We start from the raw sequence: 23,666 nt of genomic DNA, 5'->3' as shown, positions 1-23,666 counted from the left end.
AATGGAAATTATTTTTATCAATTTTCCATGCGTTATGTGTAGCAAAACCATAACCACTAACTTCCCCTTTTGTATTTGGAGTAAAATTCTAAATTAGAAAATGTTTATGATGGCACAGAATGTTATACATAACAAATCCTTTTAAAATACTCATAGCAACCAAAGGAATATTCCCTGCAACCTTCCATAAGATTACTTAAGAAAACCTTTAGCAGTAAATTTGAATACCAACCACGCTTATTACAAAGTAGAAATTTGTTCCAATATCCATCAGGAGAGAGTCCCAAACTAGGGTTATCCAGCATGGGAAGAGTACAATAAAACTCAGCTATTGGCTATAAATGTATTAAAGTGCCATCTGCTATGCACAGAATTTAGAGTTCACAAGCATTGCCTTTCTTTTGATTTCCATGCTAAATGTAGAATTTGTGCCAAGCAACGGCCAAATTCTTCCAGGATCATATGTTCTGCGACTGAGAGGGAATGATAAGCTTTCTCTGCCTCTTCTGCCTGGGCTAAGAGGCAGCCACAGGTTGCATCAATAACATCCCAAGTGACAAAAGTAAAAGGGCGCCTGTAAATAGTCCAAAACAGTTAATAAAACAATGGACAACATAAGCATTACAATTAATAGAGTCACAGCAACAAAAGCGTCATCAAGGTTTAGGTCTAGGATTGTGGAAGTATTTTCCATTTTATATCATGAAACTGCTTACAAAAAATATTTGCTTGAAGTTATTATAAAGTTATTTTCTGGAAAATGATCTATAGGGGGCAAGCAACAGCAAACATTCATTGTTTCAATTATCAGACAGGTTGAGTTTGATATTTTGTGGTTACTTCATCAATAACAGATGTTGCCTTCTGAACCACAGTGAGACCACCTCTCAAGAAGGATTTCTCTCTCAAACCACAGGTTTGTGTCCAATAGTAACTGCTTCCTTGTGTAAATTGGGCTTAGGTATCTAAAAGGGTTCCCAATATCTTAATTTCATAACCCCAAAAGTGTCTATTGACATAGGCAGTAAATGACCAGATCACGTCTTTGGCCTGATTTTCAAATAGACAGATTAGCACCTTTCCATGCCTTTCATGCATTTTTCAAGACATCTCAAAGTGTTTTACAACCAATGGAGTATTGCGCCTTCATTGTTTTAATGTGGGAAATACACAAATTGGCTGCTGAATCACAAACCTAGTCAAACCACAATTTGAAAATCATCACTGACAGGGCATTTCCTCAGTCCTGCATCGAACTGTCACCCCAAGTTTTTGTGCTCATGGCTCTAAAGTTATATTAAAAAAATCATTTATTATATACCATTCTACAGCATCATCAGTACTTGCACATCGTTTCAGTAGCATGTCCAGTTGCCATCTTAGATTTTCATGAGTCATTATCAATGATGAATTGTGGATGATGCCAATTTTCCCAAAAATAATAATAACAGTAAGACTTACAGAACAACCTCATACCTGATTATAGTTTCAGGCCACACTTTTGATCTAGATATTTTTAAGCAAATGCTTTGAATCTCATGATTTATAGTATATTTATACACCTGTATAGCGTATGATTTATTGGTTTCCTTTTCAATTTTTTCTTGCAGTAATAGTTTACATCTAAAGATGAGCTCTAATATCTTGTCAAAGTGGCCACTAAATTGTGTGTGAACCTTGACAGTGAGTGTTTTCAGGTTAACTGGACTTCAAGGAGCCCAAAATCAATCCTGTCCTTAACTAATAAGTGGATAAACCTTCTAGATATGATCTCTGAACAGTATTTGGAGAGGCCAACCAATAGATTTGCAAATGGATGGCTGATTAATTTTCCCCATTGGTACAGAAGCACCAAGGTGAATTGTTTCACCCCATTGACATTCTTAGATATAAACTAACTCACTGAGATGGTAATCAAGCTTGACACTTACTGATCTGTATTGCTTATTATTATTACAATAGGCCAATAAGAGAGGTATACAAACAAAAATATAAACATAATAAAAAGGAAAGGAATCCAAATGTGTAACACCTTATGCAGCATGTAGGCAAAACCATACGTGAGTGATGTTTGTTGGTGGGAGAATGATTAATAGCAAATGATCTTCTTCACCCAGGGTGAATGGGAATGGGAATTCGGAAACATTTGGAAAAACATGCTAATAGCTTGTATGCCTGTTATTCACAAGAAGTGATCTTCTCTACCCCTTCACCCAAGCAGCATGCTGATGCTCAAAACTGATGGTTAAAATATGAAGGAAAGGCAGAGATGAATGAATGGGCTGCATTGATCTGAGGAAGCATATCCATCATGCAATGTTAAGGTAGACAGGATGGAAGTTGAAAGGGGGGGAAGAATAAATTCTGTTTAGTTACCTTTCTGTATTCATTTTCACTTGCTTTCTGTAGTTGAATATTTCAGGGAACAGTTTTGTTCTAGGCTGATAAATGCTTATGTCACTGTGATCAGGAATACTCATCAGCGTTCTCCTCTCAGGACTCTCTTCATAATTTCTGCATCCAATACACTTGCAAATAGAGGAGCACATTATTTTTGCCTAACAAAAGAAAGGGCAACATTATCCATTATCCTCCACTCAATGAATACTCATGAAAGCACAACATATGAAATCCCATTATCATTTAATTCCCCACAAATTGAATGCGTAACATTAAATCACTCCTAGACATCGGAATGTAATTTAATCTTGGAGGTTCGCAGCAAAATCTGTTGACTCCATCTTGACCCAGTGATTTAACATATACTGTCAATTAAAGAGGAGCTGATGTCATTGAAAGGTGTTTGATAAAACACTATCATTCACATTGAACAGAAAGGATGTGATTTGGGGATTCAATGGGTGAAACATGAAAGTACTTTGAGTATGATCCATAATTTCAAGTCCCATTTGCTTCCATCTCTTTCACTGCTGCCACTCTGCTAGAGAACAGCTTGATGTAGATCTTCTTAGGTATATGGAGCAAAGACCAAGGTATCTATCTTCCAATATCAGATGCTAGATAAGATTTCATGCAGAGTTTACATGATCACAGCCAAGGCCTGCAGGGATGATGGTGATGGCTTGTGATGGAGTTAGCCGCTCTATCCAAGGAAGAAGATGCCTACAGCTTTAACCCATTCATGCTGGGTGCAATTTTCCATTTCCCTTGAAAGCTTAAAAGGACATTCAGTACATAATTTCCTCACTGATGACTTTCATTGTATCTGTTCCAACACAACGGAGCTTGGAGAGGAATACACCTCCTCCAACAAGGACTCTCAGTGGCTGTTCTTGCCATCAGCTTGTTCACTTGCAGTGTGAGTTACCAAAATAAAATGCAACCATCCTCTGCCTAGTGGATGCCAGCAAAGTGTGAATGGCTGAGCTGGTGCATGGTGTATAAGTAATATATTGGCTGTAAATCACGTGAGTGTGTTAAAAGTGCTAAATTAAAACAGGTCTAGTTTTCTTCTTTTTTTCTCTTGCTTCCAATTATTAACTTTTGGATAGTCCCTTTAAATACTGAAAATCAGATTATGTGGATTGAGGCTTCTTCATGTCTGCTACCCTAGCAAATGTGTAAGTAAAATGATAATGAGGTGCCTACATTAAAGATAACCCAGACACATATGCCTGCCTTACTTACCAAATAATATAGACCCCCACCCCATACAACCCCCTGCCCCACCTGTTAATTTGGGAAGTCTTTTCCTTATGCTCATGTTCAACCCCACCAGCCTCTGTATTCGTTATCTCTGCCATTTTGCCATATAAATTAAGATCTAAATAGAAGCTCACCTCTCCTTTCCATCTCCTTCCCTATTTTTCCTGGAGGAATGCACTATTCACTAGGTAAACTATATTCAGCTCCAATCTCCCTTAAGCAACCACAGAAAATGGAAGGCAGGTCCATTTATTTCCTCCAACATCATCATAACTATCTTAAGCATTGTTTTATTTGAAACAACAAATAGTAAGGGCATTGCAATGCTGAGTCTTGTATTTTGTGAATAGAACTCAAGGTCTAATCTCCTCTATACTTGGAGTTGCCAGAAAATGATAAGTTGACTATTTTGATAAACACTTCCTCTATAATTATAATGTAGAATCTTTGTGACTTACTGTCCCATTCTTATTTCACCTCAGCATCTTTGATTTCCTCCACTTTTTAAACTAAGCTGAGCATTGTCTCACCTTTGCAGTCCTTTGTTTCTCTGCTGGATAATCTAACCCTCTGGTCTAAATCGGGATTTTAATGAACTAAGATTTTAGTTATATTCTCTGTTTTTTTCTACCCCAGGAAGTATTTGTGATGTTGAATGAGTCCAGGTGAATCTGGGGAAACTGTGCTGACAGTGGGATACTAACCACTTTTTCCATATGCACTATAGATTTTGATAGCATGGTCTGTTTAATTTCAAACCACAGCTGCTCCATTTTCATCATTGTTCTGGCTTTTATTTGTAGGAGAATCTCCTTTTTTATATTTTAGGACACTTGCTGATCTCTTCAAAATATAGGTTTTCCACTTCACAGTTTGCAGTTCATTCAACACACTAATTCCCTTTGTCTGATTAGTACAACTATTCGTCCCACCCGCCTCACTCTTTCTCTCATTTTTTCCTTGCTTTTCCCATATTTCTCAGTTTTACAAAATTTACAATAGTAAAGCCACAGATTTTGACAATGGCAACAGGATGGCGCTCACTGCTGCCTGCAAGGATTCAGCATGCTTCGTGGCATTGACTTTCTTACTCTAGCATTGGTCTAACTCTGCTGCCATCTACAGGGAATTTTTGTCTTCCAAGAATAGTGAAGTTATCATGCAGAAAAAAGATTAAAAAAACCCCAAAACATTGGAACAATAAGCTGCTTAACCTCTGAGTCCATTCTGCTGTGTGGTGAGATCATGGCTGATCCATGACCTAACCTTAATAGCGACCTTTGTCCTGTTTCCCTTAATATGTTTGATCAATACAATCTATTGATCACATTTAAAATTAATAACAGACCCAGCATCATTTACCATTTCTTGAAGGGAGTTCCACAGTGACTACTGTTTGCTTGCAGAAGTGTTTCCCAACTTTATTCCTGAAAGACTTGTTCTAAGTTTTAGACTCTGCCTCTAGACTTAGATTCCACAACAAGTGGAAATAATATGTCGCTCTTTTTCTTACCAATTCCCCATGGGAATGGAGGCCTGTAGTTATAAGGAGAGATTAGAAAGGCTGGGTTTATTCTCACTGGAACAGAGGAGGCTGGTGGGTGACCTTAAAGTGGTTTATAAAATTATGAGGGGCATAGATAAGATAGATCGTCAGAATCTATATCCAAGACAGGGGAGTTTAGAACTAGAGGGTGCAGGTTTAAGGTGAGAGGGGAGAAATTTAAAGGAGATCTGAGGAATAAGTTTTTCCACACAGAGGGTGGTGCTTATCTGGAACGAGCTGCTAGAGAAGGTGGTGGGGCAGAAATAATTATAAAGTTTAGAAGGCATTTAGAATACCTAGATAGGAAAGGTGTGGAGGGATACAGGCAAATGGGATTAGTGTAGATAGGCATCACACTTGGCATGGATGAGGTGGGATGATTGGGCCAATTTCTGTGCTGTATGATTCTATGATTCTGTGAACTACAAACAAATCATTCTTAACCTTCTAAATTTCAGGAAATAAATTGAGTTTGTGTAATTTGTCCTCTTTATCATCAGATATCATTGTGGTACATCCCTCTAAGACCATTATTGCTTTCCTAAATGTGGTGCCCAGAAATGCTCACAGGTGTGTTCCATACACTTTAATTGAAGCTTAAATACTACCTCTTGTAAATTTTCTTTACTTCTTGTACTCTAGATATAAAGATCACATTCTATTAGTTTTTTTTCTTGTACCTATCTATAATATTTCAATGATCCATACACATGTAATCCCAAAAGTATTTGGACCTCCACATCTAGTTTTGTCCTATTTAGAAAATACTACCCTTTTTGGCACCAAAGTGAACAATCTCACACTTGTCTACATTGAAATCTTTTTGCCATAGATGTGTCAATTTGTTTGATCTACAGGGCAACACATTGGCACAGCTTGTAGAACCCCCGCCTCACAGCACCAGAAACCCAGGTTCAATCCAGCTGCCTGTGTGGAGATTGCATGCTCTCCATCTGACCACTTGGGTTTCTTCTGGGTGCTACAGTTTCTTCCCATGCCCCAAAGAGGTGGGGTTGGTAGATTTATCGGTCATTGTAAATCGCCCCTAGTGTGTAAGTGGGTGGCAGAGTTGATGAGAATGTGGGGAGAATTAAAAGCAGGATTAATAAAGGATTAGTTTAAATGGGTGGTTGATGGTTGACATGGACTCGATAGACTGAAGTCCCTGTTTCTGTGCTGCAGCCCTCTAATACTCTATTAATATCTCTTTGTGATCTAATGCCTACCATAAACAGAGTGCTGCGTAATTACATGCCGACATCAAACTTGGATGTATGACTTAATGTACCATCATCTGAATTGTTAAGAAATACAGATCGCAGCACATCTTGCCAATCTGACTACGTGTCCTTTATCCCTTCTCTCTGCTGCTTAGCTAACTTCCTAGCCAATAGGTCAATAATCGACTTCAATTCCATAACCTGACAGACTTACATGAGGAATGTTATCAAATGCTTTTGGAAGTCCCTGTGCATAACATCCATAAGCAATCAGCTCTTGAAGAAATTCAGTATTTTGCCAAGTGGGTTGTGCAGCAATTAATATGATTTAGTATGGTGTTAAAGATCTTTTGAACCTCATCACTTTAAATCTTTTCAGTGGTTTTTGCAATGAACAGTCTTGTTGACATCAAACAAGTGATCCTGAGATGATTGCAGTGGTAAGGTAGCATTGATAGCAACTTCTGGAATTCCATGTGTAACTTTCCACTGCTTTGGGCCTAAGGGCCTGTTTCCATGCTGTATAACTCTACCACTCTATGGCTCTAGATGCCAGAATTGTTATAATTTTTTACAGGGTAATGATAGCAAACAATGATGGCTTTGCCGTCATTACAACAGCAAATAATAGACCAAAATGTTAAAACTTACTTTTCTTTTAACGTAAGTATATTTCCATCAATTTTATTTCCAGCATTGTCTCTACTTACCATCCGGGCACTACATCAAGCTTACATTATTTTCTTCTCTTGTAGAATTGTTCTTTCAAATTGTTATAAGGGAGAAAAAGACTTCACTTTATCACTCACCAATACCAATTGGCTCACCTCATAACATTCACAATAATTTTTCAGACATCCTGAGCGTTTACAGTTACAGCCCTTGTTGTGCCGCAACTTGATTTCTCCTAGCATCCCTTTTCCTATTTTTGGCCTGAAGGCTTCTGGGTTCCGATCTAAACAAGCCTGATGTAGCAGAAAGATGTTACTTGTTAGAACCTGCAAAATGTGTCCTCTGACTTTTATTTCACCTCCTAGATAAGTAGTTAAAGATATTGCTACATGTAAGGGTGTGGCAATTGTCACACAGTTGTCCTTATTTCACTGCTGTAGCTTCCTTTGCCTTACATATGTGAAAGTAGATGAGCACCATTCTGCAGTCCAAGGTCCCATTGTTCTTTCTAGAAATGAACAGTTCTGCACAATGTGGGAAGCAATTCTCATAAGATTAGGAATTTCCACCCACTGTGCAATGGACTTCAATGCCCAGCAGCTGGATCAGCAGGAAATAGGAGCGGAGATCACTGCCGGGTAGCAGTCAGAAACCAGAAGCTTTGTGACTGCTGTTTTGAAACCAGGCATTGTGCTGGGTCACAGTTATGCTCAAGATACAGTCAGGGGCTTGCACAAGCAAAGAGATAGCATCATTTAATTCTCGGACTCTGGGGAAGTCTAAGCTTGGAATAATGTGGGTCACTCTCATGATGTTGCTGATTATTCATGAGGTTTGTGACAAATTGGTTTGTTCATGCATGCACTTCAGTATGTGACTGCTTAATGCATGCATTCACTGTGGATTCATCCATACATGTGTGAAGCAGTTAGTACTGTATTGTATATATGATGGTTAGATGAGCAAAATGCTGCAAGAAAGTTGCACAATTTGGAATGAATAATCTTAATGAATAGCATGGTAATCTTTGCCCTACGTTGTATTCTGTATTTCACACTAGGAAATGTTAGTAAAGCCACATTATTTCTGGGACTCGTAAATTCAGCCTAGATTAATGGGATTTTAGGCTTGTTTTAAAACAACTATTAGCTACCAACCCACAACAGATGGGGGCTGCAATATTCACATCCTTAACCACACTGTTCATGCCTTGTATTACCCACAACATTGATTCCAATGTTTGTTATGTGTTCTGGCTGTTCTTCTTCCTCTAGCAGAATGTTCTTGTCCATTCACAGATATGCGTGAGTATTTTTTTTATCACAGGTGCAGAAAATTCCACCAAAAATTCGAGCTCTGTTTTCCTGCTTGAAAGGCAGCTTGAATCGGTACAATGCATGTGCAAATCTGAGACAATGGCATTTTTCCCTAGAGTTGCACAGTCAGTGGGGAGAGAGTGGGTGGTCTTGAGGCAAACTAAGTTAGAAGAGAGTCAATTCAGAAAGTTGAGTAGGAACTATTACAGGTGGACTGGGGACAAAAAAATTTGCGAGGAGACAGTAAATGACCAACATGTAGTCAGCAATAGGATGATACTTTAAGCAAAAACCAACACATTCACAAACTAAGGAATTGTAGGACATCCAATGCTAGAACTCACTAGATAACAAAGAAAGTAGATTTAAAATGAAACAGAAAGAAAAGATTGAGGATAATTATCAGAAACAGAGTTTAGCAGCAGAGTGAAAAAAAATTATGTGAATATGAGAAACGATTAGCCAGAAACTAGAAATCCCTTATAACCATATGAAAAGGGAAAAAGAAAATGAAAGGAATGGTGATAAGGGATAAAATAATATCCTGCCAAGGGAGGAAGGATGACTGAAATATTGTATAAACCCTTTAATTTCTTTTGCAAAGATATCCGAGTAATTACTATTATAGTAGAGAAGAAAAGTGTAGAGATATTGGATGGGATTGAAAAATAAAGAGGAGGTTCTAAATGAGATTCCATAAACTATTGTGCCATTGTCTGGATGGCATTTATCCTATTTTCTAATATTTGACGTACCAGAAATTCTGACTATAATCTTTCAGTCCTGTTTGGATACGGGTTCTATCAGATAAGCGGAGGATTACATATGTTACATTCCTGGTAAACAAGGGAAGCAGATAAAACTTAGTAATCATGGGAGAACTGGTCTAATCTCAGTGGTGGGAAACTACTGGAGATGAGATAGCCAGCATGGGTTTGCTAAAGTGCAAGTCATATCTGACTAATCTGATTCTATTCTTTGATGAAGAATACAGGTAATGCAGTGGGCATACATATGGGTTTGCAAAAGATATTTGATCATGTATCAAATAGATCTGCTTGAAATATAGGAGCATGTGGGATGAAATGGAGGTGGTAACTTGGCTCTTTCTAACTGGGTGTAGGATAGAAAGTAGTGGTGAATCAATATTTCCTAATGAGAGCGAAATACATGTTAATGTTCTCCAGGGATTTGTTTTTAAATTTCATGTGTTAAAGTAAAAGGAGTAGAATTTTGATTTTTTTTGACAGTACAAAACTTTGCAATGTAGAACATAGCATGGGAATTAGGAGCAGACTTTTAGAGGACATGGACTGGTGAAATGGTCAAATACATGACAGATGCAATCCAATGCAACTTGAAAGGTGGTTGGCTAGAAATTCATCCCAAATCAATGGAATGAATTTCAGTGGCAGAGTATAATGTGTTCATTTGACTGTGTACCAACTGGGGATGAATTTCTAGGCAACCATATTCTAAAGGGAAATATTTTGAGATGATGCAAGAGCAGGGAAACCTAGGGTTGCATGATCACAGATCTTTGAAGGTGTTAAGGCAAACTGATAATGGTGCTCAGAGAGGATATGGAATATTTAGCTTCATTAATAGGAGTATTGGATACAAAAATAAGGAAATAATGCTATTTCTTTACAAATCTCAGGTGATGCCAAATATTGTGTACAATCCAGGTGCCTTATAAAAGTATGTGAAGGACAGAGGTCAAGAACTACATGGGGGATAAATGGCATATAGTGGGGAGATTGTGGATTGTTCACTTTGAAGCAGAGATGGTTTCTGTTGGTAGGAGGATTAGTCACTAGCAGATACAGATTTAAAATAATTGTTGAAAAAGACATGGGAAGAATTTGTTCTACTGAATCATGATCATCTGGAATGCACTGCCTGAAAGGCTATGAAATGTTTCTAAATAGGAATTTGATCATTACTTAGAAAGGGAATACTGGGGAGGGCTATGGCAGTGGATCAGGGAAATGAAATTAATTGGTATCTGTTGTTGAAAATTGATGCAGGAACAATGGGTCCAGCTCCTGTGCTATGTGATTCTACCACGAGGAGAAAACTGGGATAGCGCAGTAAAGAATGAAGATTTTAGGAGAAACCCAAAAGAGGTGAACAGTTTGAAGGTGGCAGAGGATCAGTGGGGGATTTAGTGATGTAGTCCACATTGCCATTAGCCTTCAGTTAAGAGATTGAAGCTGGAATTGTTGGAACAGAGAATGTTAGAGGGAGACCTAACAGAGGTTTCCTAAGGGAGGACTGTTCACTAGTGTAAGTGGGTCAGTAAACTGATCTCATAGATTTAAAATAAGTGGGAAAGAAAGTAGGTCCTTCCAAGGATAAGGCAGGGTTCCATTGCTGTGAGCTGTTTGTAACCCAGCCAGTTCGCAAGCTATAAAATGATTCCCCACATGGCAGAAGATGCCTGTAGCCCCACAGCAGCCATAAGTCCATCCTGCCAGCCTTCTAAATGCTCGTTCATATATATAGGATGTAGATAAGTTGGGTGTTTATAAACTGGGGATGACCTATCTAGAGCAAATAAAGAAAATTATTTTGCATGGAGTTTTCTAAATTATAGAATAGACTCTGAGAATTGTAGAAGGAGCTTCCCTGGAAAACTTCAAAACCCACGTACAAGCACAAAAAAATACTGATTTTCAAGAGTATGAGAGGAATAAAAATGGATTGTATAGTTCCTTTCAGGAATAATCACTTGGCATCTTTCTTTAATTTCATATTCAATGTAAAGACTATTTTACCTCTGTGCTGTCTATAGAAATTGTATGGAAAATGAATATGGGCAGCTTTGATCCAGTTACTTCCGTGCCCTTTGGGCATAGTCAAGATGCCCTGTGGTTTAGCACTGATGTAGTTATGCTGTAGAATAGCCAATACAAGGTGTTTTTCTGAGATTAGTGCTGAAGTAACTTTCTGGGGCAGAATAGGCACAGGAACATGAATAGTTAAATATAGGATAAAATCTAAAACAGGCGACTTGATTTCGTAAAAGTAAAGTATTTCCTTAGGCAGCATTAACTTTCTTCATATTAATATGCAAAATAATCACAATACAATTTTTCTCCCAAATAAAAGGCAATTTTACAGCTCAGTAGCTTAATTTCCCAATGTGCTGTACCACAGAAGGAGAGATCATTGTTTGATCTCTGATATAAAATTTCAACCTCGGCATCAGTGTGGGTAAACAGCGGGTGCAATAAATTGATGCATTCACCAAGCCTGCAAACCAGTGTTACTGTCTAACTAGAAAACTGGAGAAAAGAGGGAAGCAATAAAATTGGAGTGAGACTTTTGCTGTCACTTTCTCCAAAAACTTAAAATGCACATGGAACTTTATAAACATGTTTTCTTAAATCTGTATTGAAACCAACAAAGAACTGAAGACATTTTACTGAATTTTTCCATAACTCAATATGCTGTGGATGCCATCATGTTACACTCTCTGGAACCATTTAAGAAGTGACCTGAGAGGTGGTATTTTGGGATCAATATTGACCAACATGAAGTTGGAAATATGGGCAGAAAATGGCAGATGGAATTTAATCCAGACAAGTGTGAGGTGTTGTATTTTGGGAGGTCCCTTAGGAGCATTGATGCACAGGGGGATGTTTGGGTGCAAGACCATAGCTCCCTGAAAGTGGCAGCACAAGTAAATACTGGTAAAGAAAGCATACTGTATGTCATATTTGCCTTTATTGGTCAGGGTATTGAGTTTAAAAGCTGGGAAGTCATGCTGCAGCTGTATAAAACTTTGGTTAGGACACATTTGGGCTGTTGTGTGCAGTTCTGGCCACCACATTACAGGAAGGATGTGGAGGCTCCAGAGAGAGTGCAAAGAGGTTCAGGGTTTTGACCCGAAACATCGACAATTCCTTTCTCCTCACAGATGCTGCTCAACCCGCTGAGTTCCTCCAGCAGATTGTTTGTTGCAAAAGAGGTTCACCAGGATATTTCCTGGATTAGAGAGTATTAGCTATAAGGAGAGGTGAAACTTGGATTGTTTTCTCTGGAACGTCAGAGGCTGAGGGACAACCTGATAGTATATAAAATCATGACAGGCAGAGATATAGAGCCTTTTTCCAAGGATGAAAATGTCTAATACTAGAGGGCATAGATTTAAGGTCAGAGGAGGAAAGTTTAAACAAAATTTTTGAGGGAAGTTTATTACACAGAGAGTGGTAGGTGCCTGGAATGCACTACAAGGGGAGGTGGTGGAAGCAGATATGATAGTAATATTTATGAGGCATTGAGACAGCGACATGAACATGTAGGGAATGAGGGATATGGACAATGTGCAGGCAGATGATATTAGTTTAAGATGACATCATGATCAGCATGGACATCGTGGGCCAAACGGCCTGTTCCTGTGCTATGATCTATGGTCATAGAAAGAGAACTGCTTTGTAAATCTCTGCTTTACCCACTGCTTTCAAAATATAAAACAAGATATAAAGTGGGATTGAGAGACAGAGATGTGTTGGAGGCTCTGTAATACTTCAGACTGTGGAGCATTTATATCAAGTACATTCCCTTTCTCAATTTTATAAAACACAGAACAGTTACAGTTCAAGTGAAGTGCTTCTGAAGTAAAACTCTATCATATAAATCACAGTTCTGGGGTGATAAGTCAAGAATGGTTAACAAAAATACTTCTTACTGAAGCTGAGGGAGTACAGCTAATGTCATTTAAATCAGCCACTGTCTTACCTTAATAGCTTTGAACCTTTCTGCTTCATGCTCAAAGTTGTTAAAGCAATTAGTGCAGTTGCAATTACTGCAAAATTCTCCATTGGCAAAGCAATCACAGTACCTGCAGCAGAAGCAGAAACAAATATATCACAAATAGTAAGGTAATGATAAGATTTACAATTTTCTTCCATTTGGCTATTTAGTTTTCCATGCATATATTCGCTCTGTTCTTGAAAAGCAGGCAAAATGTCTTTTTGTGTTTCTGCCAATTGCACTGTATAATTATGAAAACCTGCACAGTTGTTCTGCTGACGATCAGTAAAAAATGAAAATGAAAATGTCAACTAATCATCATAGGTTGTGAATAATGATATATAAAGATTTTTTGTTAATAAAGGGACATCCTTTTAAAACTGAGATGAGGAAGAATATCTTCAGCCAGAAGGTGGTGAATCTATGGAATTTGGCGTCACAGAGGGCTTTGCAGGCTAAGTCATTGGGTGAATTTAAGACAGAGAAATGATAGGTTCTTGATTGGTAAAGGGGTTAAGGATCAAGGGGATAAGGTGGGATAATGGAGTTGAAAAAAAATTAGGCATGATTGAAAGGTGGAGCAGACTTGATGGGTCAAATAGCCTAACTCTGCTCCCATATATCTTATTAAGGGCCTCTTCCATGTACTTTCCTTCATGCTGTTTCCAATTATTCTAAACTATGTAGACTTAAGAAGTTATTAATTCGAGGGTACTCTGCATCCAGTCTCTGTGACATCACTTCCTTCCTGAGTTACATCATTTCATTTCTGTGTCCTTTTTTAAGCAGCCCTGTTAATTGTTCCTTGACTTCTGCATCCAGGTCAACCTAGAACTTTGCTGGATCTTTCCAGTTTAACTTTCAGTGGAGAGAGATATTGATATCTAGCAGACAATACCCAACATCCTTGCTGAAGGAATCTCACACAATAAATAGTGGCTGTTGTTGCTGAAGGCCAACCATTCCAGCCACTAGATCTTGCCTCGGGAGTTCCTCAGGGCAGTAGCATAGGTCCAGCCATCTTTGGCTGCTTCAACAATGACTTTTATTCAATCATAAGGTCAGAAATGGGGATGTTTGCTAATGATTGCACAGTGCTCAATTCCCTTGTAACTCTTCAGGAAACTGCATACAGTAAGATATAGATAAGATATAGGGAAGGGCTGAGAAGTGGCAAGTAATATGCCTGCTACACAAATGCCTGGCAATGACTATCTCTAACAAAAAAGAGTCTAACTAGCCACCTTTGATATTTGATGGCATTACCATTGCCAAGAACCACACCATGAAGATCTTAGTGGTGACAATCGACTAGAAAGTTAAATGGACTCCCCACATAAATACAAGAGCAGGCCAGAGGCTGGGTATCATTGTGAGTGAGTTCTGACACTCCAGGGGCAAGTTAGTACGATGATGGAATACCTTCCACACTTCTGATGAACACAGTTCCAACTTTCAACAAGCATGCTAGTATCCGGGATAAAGTGTCCTGCTTGATTTGCACCCCATCCACCATCTTAAACAATAATTTCCTCCACCACTAGCATACCATGGCTGCAGTGTGACCATCTGCAAAATTCACAGGAGTTAGTTGCTTTGGCTATTCTGACAGCTTTTCTTACACCCATAATCTCTACTGCCAGAAACAGGCACCTGGTAAAACCACCACCCTAACTTGGAAATATATTGCCATTCCTTCATCTTTGCTAGCTCCAGACCCTAGAACTCCTTGGCCAACCACACTCTGGGTTTTCACCAGCAGGACTATAGCAGTTTGAGAACATGAATTATCAAAATGGCAAAGGAAATTAAGAAAGGGCAATAAACACTGTGCTTTCCAGCAATATCCACATCCTATAAAATTAATGTAAATATGGAAATGCAAGTATTGAAATGTGGGTAGGCAACCAATCATCAAAAGTGCATATATGTTATCATGGTTATTTTTACCAATATTTCCACTCAAAGCAGGTGTTTGACACATAGAGTTGTGATCTCACAACCTTTCGTCTCTAGGTAACCAGCTGACTTGCCTCCTCTTTGTATCTCTTGTTCAAAGAATGAGCAAAAACAGAAGCAATAGAGGTAAATATTCTTACATATTAAGTGCTGTTGAAGGGGTTGTATAAAAGCACGACAATATATTTCAATGAAAACCAACTAAATATTTTCTTCCATTCCGTACTGCTTTATAAAAATGAAAGAGCAGCATTTCCCCATATACTTACAGCTTGAGGCACTGGGACTTGGTGCAATTGCATGGCTTTTTAGACCTTGAGTCTGTTGTCATTATTGGCAATCTGAACAAAATAAAGCAAATTTCTCATAATGCACTTGTGAATTATTTCTACAGCTGAACTGAAAAGCTATTTAATTCTTTTGTCTAATAAATGTGAGAAAGCATGAATCCCTCTGTGTAAGTTCGATGGGCTGATACTGGCAATAAACCCAGCTAGTGATATTATCACTGCTAATATTATGACACAAGAAGAGGCCATTCATCCCAAGGGGGCCCATGCTGGCTCCCAACAGAGAAATTCCTTCAGTCTCATTCCCCATCTCCTTATTTCCCTGCACTTTGCAATTATTCTCTTTTACATGCTCATCAGCTTACCTTTGATTCTTTTTGCCACTTAACTACACTAAGGAGTAATTTACACTTTCCAATTAACCTATTAATATGTCTTTAGGATGTGGGAGAGAGAAGAGAATATGTGGGGGAAATCCACGAAGTAACAGTGAGAATATGCAAACCCCACACTGACGTGAGCACTTGAACCGGTATTACACACTAGATCAGGATCACACCCAAGCTGCTGGAAATGTGAGGCTGCAGCACCAACTACTGCACCACTGTGCCACAATGCAATACATAACATGATAATTACAGAATTTTTTCATTGCAAAATTTGTTTCTTATCTTAACAGATAATTTTGTATTCATGCTATTTTATTTATTTCATCAATGTGTATGATCTTAGCCAATAAATGCTTCCTTCCTAATTCCCCTTTCTTCCAAGAAAATAGTGGCTCACGGTTCTCAAGCAATAGAGACATTCATTAAAGTGGCACTGCACAGAGAACCTAAGGCTGTTCCCTGTGGGGGTTGGGGGGGGGGGCAAGATTTTCTTACAAGCATAACATGCAAAAATTGTACACATAAGCATCGCAAATCTTCAACACAGTTAAGCACTCTCACCAAGCACAACTTTGAGAGTTAGATGAGAAGCGCAAACTTTACTAGCATGAATTACCACTATGGTGGGAACTCTTAAAGCAGTGGTTAACATGGGCAGTAGACACCAGGGGACGCATTGGAATGGTCAGGTTTCCCTTACCCCTTTTTGCTTGCCACTCCTAAGACAGAAAGCCTAACTGGACCAGTTGACAGTGAGAGATATCTGCATTGTAAGTGAAGATCCTACAGTTATGTTCAGAACAGATATGCCAAGCGCAGTTTAGGTAAAGACTACTCCTTTAATTTACAAATGATCAGGCCTCTTTTCCATTTGATGTCCATGTAATCTTGGTGCATGTGCATATGCATGCCCTAACCTTGGACCAGCAAGTCGATGTCTGTTGCAGACTGACGGCATAGCTATTGTGTCAGGGGTCCTCAATGCATAGGAACACATTTGCAGAGAAGACAACTATTCAATTTAACAGTATTTACTGGAAGTGCTAATCATATTTTACGATCATTTTCTGTTTTCCAGAAAAAAAATGTACTACACAAATTAGTTTCTAGGCTAATGCTTCCTACAGATATATAGTTCCATGGGCAGATACCAGTAACTCATCACTACCTTATTGAAATATTGGCTTGGATAGAGAACATTAGTGGGCTTTTCAATAATGGAAGCATTGCAGGCTCTGCAACAATTACTTATGGGTTTTCAACAACTGGATAAAGATTTACAACTGATATTGGAACTACAAATGTTGCAGTGCAAAGGATCTGAGGGTCCCAGTAAATGAAAGAGAAAAACTTAGCATGCAGGTACAGCACTAATTAGAAAGACTTATGTTCCATTAGCTTCTTTGCAAGCTATATAGAGCACAGGGTACTGGGGAGATCGCACTTGGAGTACTGCGTATAGTTTTGGTCTTCATATTCAAGGAAAAACAAATTACACTGGAGGCAGTGCATGGAAGGTTAATTCGGTTGATTGCTGGGAAGAAGGGGTTGATATATGAAGAAAGATTGAGCTATTTGGGCCTATACACATTGGAATTTAGGAGAATGAGAGGCGATCTTTTTGAAATGTATAAGATTTTGAGGGTGATTGATAGGGTGGATGCTATGAGGATCTTACCAATAATGGGGTTATTAAACATTTTTTAAACTTTTTAAGCTTTTATTTATACAGCACGTTAACGGGTCCTTCCGGCCCAATGAGCCCGTGCCGCCCAATTACACCATGTTAACCTACTAACCTGTATGTCTTTGAAATGTGGGAGGAAACTGGAGCATCCAGAGGAAACCCACACAGTCGCAGGGAGAACGTACAAACTCCTTACAGACAGTGACGGGCATTGAACCCTGATCGCTGGTGCTGTAATAGCGTTACGCTAACCGCTATGCTACTGTGCTGCCCTGGAGCTAGAACTAAGGGGCAGAGTTTCAGAATAAAGGGTTATCCGTTTAAGCCAGAAATGAGAAGGAATTTCTTTTCACAATCTTTGAAACTCTGCCACAGAGATCTGTGGGAACAGAGTCATTCAAGGAGAGACTGACAGACATTTAAACTACAAAGGAATCAAGGGCTATGAAGAGACATCAGCCTGGTGGTGGTGTGGCCAAGATTGGCCCAGCCATGTTCTTATTGAATGGTGGAGCAAGCTTGAGGGGCAAATTATTCTTCTCCTACTTCTCTTGTTCTTAGATTAGGAGTAGGAACTATGGCCGATTTTTATGCTCCTTGGTTTAGGAATACTTGGAGCAACTGCGCAACTCAACTCCTTTCTCACCTAGGATCTTTCAACAATGCACTACCTGGAGATTAATCTGAAGTGTGCACAGATGTGCAAAATGGTACAAAGAGATTTAGGAAAGCTCATGAGTATTGGGTAGAAATTCTTTCACATAGCTCAACATTTCTGTGCACCACATGATTGAATTTAATCTGAAATATTTCTATTAAATGGGATCAGGTCATTTGCACATAATTATGTCTCAAATTTGTGCCAGGTCCTCTGTACATATGATGTACATGCAATGAAGGCTGGTGGGCATCTACAGTGATGTTTAATTGCATGCAACACATGTCTTGATATCAGTTGCACAAACTTTTTGTGCACTTGAGGTCCATGACTAGCAATGACCATTGACACTGAAAATGGTTTTAGTTGGAAAGTTGAGGTCTTCTTTGGCATTGGTTAAATGGGACCACACTTAAGTAGTTTGCTACCATGGAGTCTGAGGTGTTGATTTTATGTCAGGTCGCTGCCTCTTTCCTCAATGATGTCCCCTGATTTTGCTTTCCTACATGCTGACTATTCCCCTGACTTCTCCAACCTCCCCAACTTCATATCAGATTCACCCTAGCATCCTCATCTTCTCACTTTCACTCCCACACCCATGCCCTCCAGAAATCTGAAGCAAACATAATTTTCTCGAAGGAGAAGCTTTGGTTTTCTTACATGCAAGACATGTTCTATCATACACAACACCTTGTCTTTGTGTGCACTGGAAAATTGCTGCTGGAGATCCTCACACATATTTGGCATGTACCCTCTCAGCAGCACCTCTGTATTATCTCTTTTTAAGCACAGATGAATTTCTACATTAGCCAGATATATTGGAGAAAGCACAATCCTTTTAGGCTATGAATGGATGGTAAGTCTTAACAAGTGCAGAATTTGTACTGGACTGATTTTTATTTTTAAAGAGGCCATGTGATCAGTGAAATTTTATGAGTCACATTCACAAAGATCTGGATTGGGTTTCCTTAAATTCAATTTATCTGGGATGTACCAGTTGAACATTCTAAGAAGTTGATTTTTTTTACCCAAATAGAACTTTCCATTATGGCTACTTAGCTCTGCTTACAAATTCCACAATGCATTTGATTCTCTTTTTAAATTCTTAAATGAAGGCAGATAATAATCTCTCTTTGTTGGCTTTAGATTTCTAAGGATTGTATTAGCAACATTAGTCATTTAGAGTGACTCATACTTACCTTGTTAGGGATATAGTGGAAGGGATATGGACACTTGGCTCTGAGCTAAGATTGCCATTTTCTGTGATTGGACCACCAGGTGCTTGCTGTAGCTGCTCAAAACAAAATTAGATGATTGAAAGTACAGTACTAACATTGCTCTAATTCTGTTATTCCACATGTTTCAAATATATATTTTCTGTTAGGCATGCTGACTTTAATGCAATCTTACACTGAAGTCAACAAGTTGAGACCAGATTTAGGATGAGAAACTTCAAAGAAACATGAATTCAGGGGCATCATAATGAAGCAAGTCATATCTGAGCTCTAATATTACGTAACATCTTCATTTCCTTACATGGGAGATGCTTATCATAAAGCAGAAGGGAAAGTGGACAAAGTAAATGTAGGGTCACAGCTGTGTTAATCTGGATTGAGCAGTAAAGTGACATTGCTGGAAGCCAAGAAGTATTCCCAGTTTGACTAATTCAGCAGGAGGTCTTTTATTCTCTCAGCTGAGAAGTGTGACTTGTAGAAAAGGGCATAATAATTTAGTAAAACTCCAAAGTCCACACAGTGAGCCACACATAAGAACTATGCCTCAGATTTGATCCTTTGTGTTGAATTAGCTGATTTCATTCAGAAAAGAGGAGGCAATATAATTAGCTGTAAGTGAGGCAGAAGGAAAGATCTGCAGGGCACCTCCTGTTAATGACTTTGGTTGGAAAAAGATGGGATGAGGATCATGCATGATTATTAAGTCTCAGGCCCTGCCAAGAGTTCCTATAGGCTTCGAGGTGAAGGCCACATGGAGAGCTTCACTTTTCACAAGACTGTACCTCACCATTAACATTAGAAGGCATCACAATCCATAGGATTATAGCTCATCATCAGAATACTCACAAAGAGAAAGATCTTTAAAAAATGAGAATGTATAATAGATTAAATGATGAATAAATTAAATAATGTTATTTGTATTTGTAACCATTGGTTTACTGGGTTAAAAGTAGATTTTTTTATATTGCATTTAAAAGACTAGGAGCAAACAATTTGCAATGAAAACTCAAATTTTAAACTTGCGTTCAGCAATACCAAACTCAGCTGCTGCCAAAAATGGGCCAAGTCATGCAACATGTGTTGTTGAACTTTCTTTGCAGCCTATGTTCAAAACTGAAGGTGCTGGAAGCTATTGAGTGTGTGGCGTGGATAACAGGGTCTCTGCAGCTAGTGAAGACTTAAGGATTGGTAAAAAAAATTTATAGGAAATACTAATGCAGGTGAATTGCAGGCACAGAAAATATCAAAAGAAAAATATAGGGAACGAAATTTAGATTTTTGAACTTTCTAGGATGAATTTCATAATGCATGAATGAGACTCAATGGTTTAAATAGTTCCTTTGTATTAACAATTACCACATTGCTTAAAAGAGATTAATGCTATAAAATACTGACATTAACCTATTGCTGGTCATTTAATTACATTTATTTGCACACCCATCAAGTCCCAAGGAGGCTGGCCATGAGCTACTAATTGTATAAAACTAATAAAAGAGTGTCACAAATCAATGGGCAAGAGCCGGCCATTCACAATTCATGTTGTATCACGTAACCTACTTACTGCTTGTTTTGCACATTATTAATGGAGAGTGTTGCAAGCTTACCAATTATTTTTCATCAAAACCTCAGGTTGATGGTTCACACAGTAATCTATGCAGATAAATGATTATATCTGCTCCCTTTCTTTACTGAAGATGTTGGGTTTGTCACAGTCCCATTCTTCAACTGTGAGCTTAGACAGTGAAGCTTAAGTGTTTTGTAATTGAAATATTTACAAATATTAAATGTAAGTAGAGTGTATCTATTCAAAAAAATCTGCTGGGACAAGTAGCTCTTCTTTTAGCATCCTGATAAATTTTGTTTGGTATTGTACTGAAAATAAAAGCAAGCAACCACTCATTTGATTCCAAAATCACTTAAAAAATATCTGAACATGTCCCTTTTGATTTGCTCATCACCTCAGATATAGTATTCTAAGGGCTACGAATTTGCAATTTCTCCATTCCCTTTTCAGCTCTCTGGAAGCTCTCCTATATTATATAAGTGGAGCTGATTTCACAGAACCATCAAACTGAAAATATTGCAACTGTTAATAGCGTACCATCTATAATTTTGTACTAGAAGCCAGACCAAGAAAGCCTTATTGAAGTGAGAAATTACATTCTCGGCAGTGATAGCATGATTGCCTAACTGGATCTTGACCTCATTAGACACCTATTTACGACAGGAATAGGTTTCTAGGTAGATAGTAGATGAATTATAGAGTTAAGCCAGAGCCCCAGCTGAGATGAGCCTCAATCTGAAAACTCCTGATTTATATGACTTTTGAAAATCACAAAAATTTCCTTCTTTAAAGAGAAGCCTTTAGAATGACACAGCTGATGCACAATAGGAACGGGCAATTTAATCCATATTTTTTGGCGTGTAAAGAGTTTCTGACATGGCTCCTGAACTTGCCTTTTTTATCTGTATTCAATTGCCGTGCAGCTGTGGTTCAACCTGAACTAGTTTTTTGTTGCTCTTAGTATCTTATGTCCATTTAAATCCCAATCTTGGTTGCCTGCATTCAAAACTTAAGGGCCTAAATTTTCCAAAATGTCCTATATAATTTAATCCTTTGATAGTAGGTACTAGCTTGCTGAGCCCCTTCTACCTGGGCATTCCTTGATCCTTTTGAGAATCACAATACAAACAGCATCACCAGAACCCCACAAAGATTTAACACAATGGTCTGCTTTGTATTCAATTGATTTGGCAACAGAGCTTTGTTGATTTCTGCTCTGTCATGCCAGTATAGGGTTTAATATAGCCACAGAAATTTCAGCAGCTAGCTCTAGCAGGGACATTGAAAGGTTAGATGCAGGGAGGATGTTTCCCCTGAATGCGGATGTTTAGGATGAGGGGGCATGGTTTGAGGATAAAGGGTTGGCTGTTTATGACTGAGATGAGGAGAAATTTCTTCACTCAGAAAGTAGTGAATCTTTGGAATGTTCTACTCTGGACATCTGTGGAGTTTCAGTCATTATGTTCAATTAAAAAAGAGATTAATAGATTTCTGGATATTAGAGGAATCAAGGGATACAGCGATTGTACTGGAAAATGGTGCTGATGTGACAGTTTGATGAATGGCGGAACAAATTCAAAGAGCCAGATGGCCTACCCATGTTCCTATTTGTTATATTCTTAGATGGATTTATTCCAATGTATTAAACATCTTGTATTACATGCAAATTTTCTGTATGATCTTAGCTACTTTCTCAGATTCAACTACCTCCTAATTTTTTAATCACCTGGTAATATTACTACTTGCATTGTATTTTGGTATTTAGGTCATGTGATTATAAACAATAATCAATGATCATCAATCATCCCATACACTGTAATTTTTATTCTTTTTCAATTTTTATTTTATGTTGGTAAAGCAACCTTTCATGCAGAACTTAGCTGAAGACTTTCTGCAGACTGAGCCACGTTATATCGGAGAACTAAGTAAGGGCATTTGGAATACCAGTTTATCAAAACAGAAACCTCAACAATGACCTTATGAAAAATGTAGTCAACAGTGAATATAGCTTGTTTTCATGCGGTAATCCTCAATTTTGATACTAATGATAAATTATTTTATAGATTGGAGACCCAATTGTTGTAATTATTAGAGATTAACCAATTTTAAGAATTTGGGAAGGATTGAGTTGAAGATGGTAGCATAAATACTGGTTTAAAGATAGCTAAGATGTAAACAGGAGAAAAATAAAACTTGTAAGATGTGGTATTTGGAGCTTAGGAAGGAAAGTGGAGCTTAATTATAGAAATACCTATAGGATTTGCACTATAATTTTCTGTCTTAATTTTACTGACAACTGCATTTATTAACAGGTACATCACAGACTATTTCCATCCTACTTACCTGAGTTATATATTCTACAGGTACCATAGTGTATCCCAATTTGCAATTATTCAGCATTAGGGCCATTGTAAAACTTGATATTAAATTGGGGACGTTAGGCCTAATAGATTGAATGGAAATTGGAGATGCATACTGCTGAAAGAAAGCTTGAGCCACTTTTAGTGCTGGAATTTGTTCCTGCATAAGCTTTTTCCAAAAAAAGATTAAGGATAGTGAAAGTTTATTTCAGTTTCAGTAAGTACATTGAAAAGTTTTGTCACATGTTGCATGGTGATGAGTGTCTGGCAAATCAACAAAGTCTGCCGAGTACATTAATAAAATCTATGTTGTTTGTTTCAAAAGCCAATTACATCACAAATC

General features: G+C 38.2%; 1 protein-coding gene across 1 annotated transcript; it reads right to left on the bottom strand.

The window, feature by feature from the left end:
- Positions 1 to 381: 381 nt before the first annotated feature.
- Positions 382 to 23,333, bottom strand: tesmin (testis expressed metallothionein like protein). Its single transcript, XM_052029691.1, has 7 exons — positions 23,307 to 23,333; positions 19,364 to 19,455; positions 15,410 to 15,481; positions 13,167 to 13,269; positions 7,260 to 7,397; positions 2,377 to 2,558; positions 382 to 574 (listed from the first exon to the last, which is right to left on the bottom strand). The coding sequence occupies exons 1-7, from the start codon at positions 23,331 to 23,333 to the stop codon at positions 382 to 384; spliced, it is 807 nt and encodes a 268-aa protein (XP_051885651.1).
- Between the last annotated feature and the right edge of the window lie 333 nt (positions 23,334 to 23,666).

The sequence above is a fragment of the Pristis pectinata genome, chromosome 14, assembly GCF_009764475.1.
Source record: "Pristis pectinata isolate sPriPec2 chromosome 14, sPriPec2.1.pri, whole genome shotgun sequence".
Taxonomy (NCBI): Eukaryota; Metazoa; Chordata; class Chondrichthyes; order Rhinopristiformes; family Pristidae; genus Pristis; species Pristis pectinata.
The sequence above is the reverse complement of the archived record's forward strand: the minus strand, read 5'-3'. Positions and strand labels throughout refer to the sequence as shown.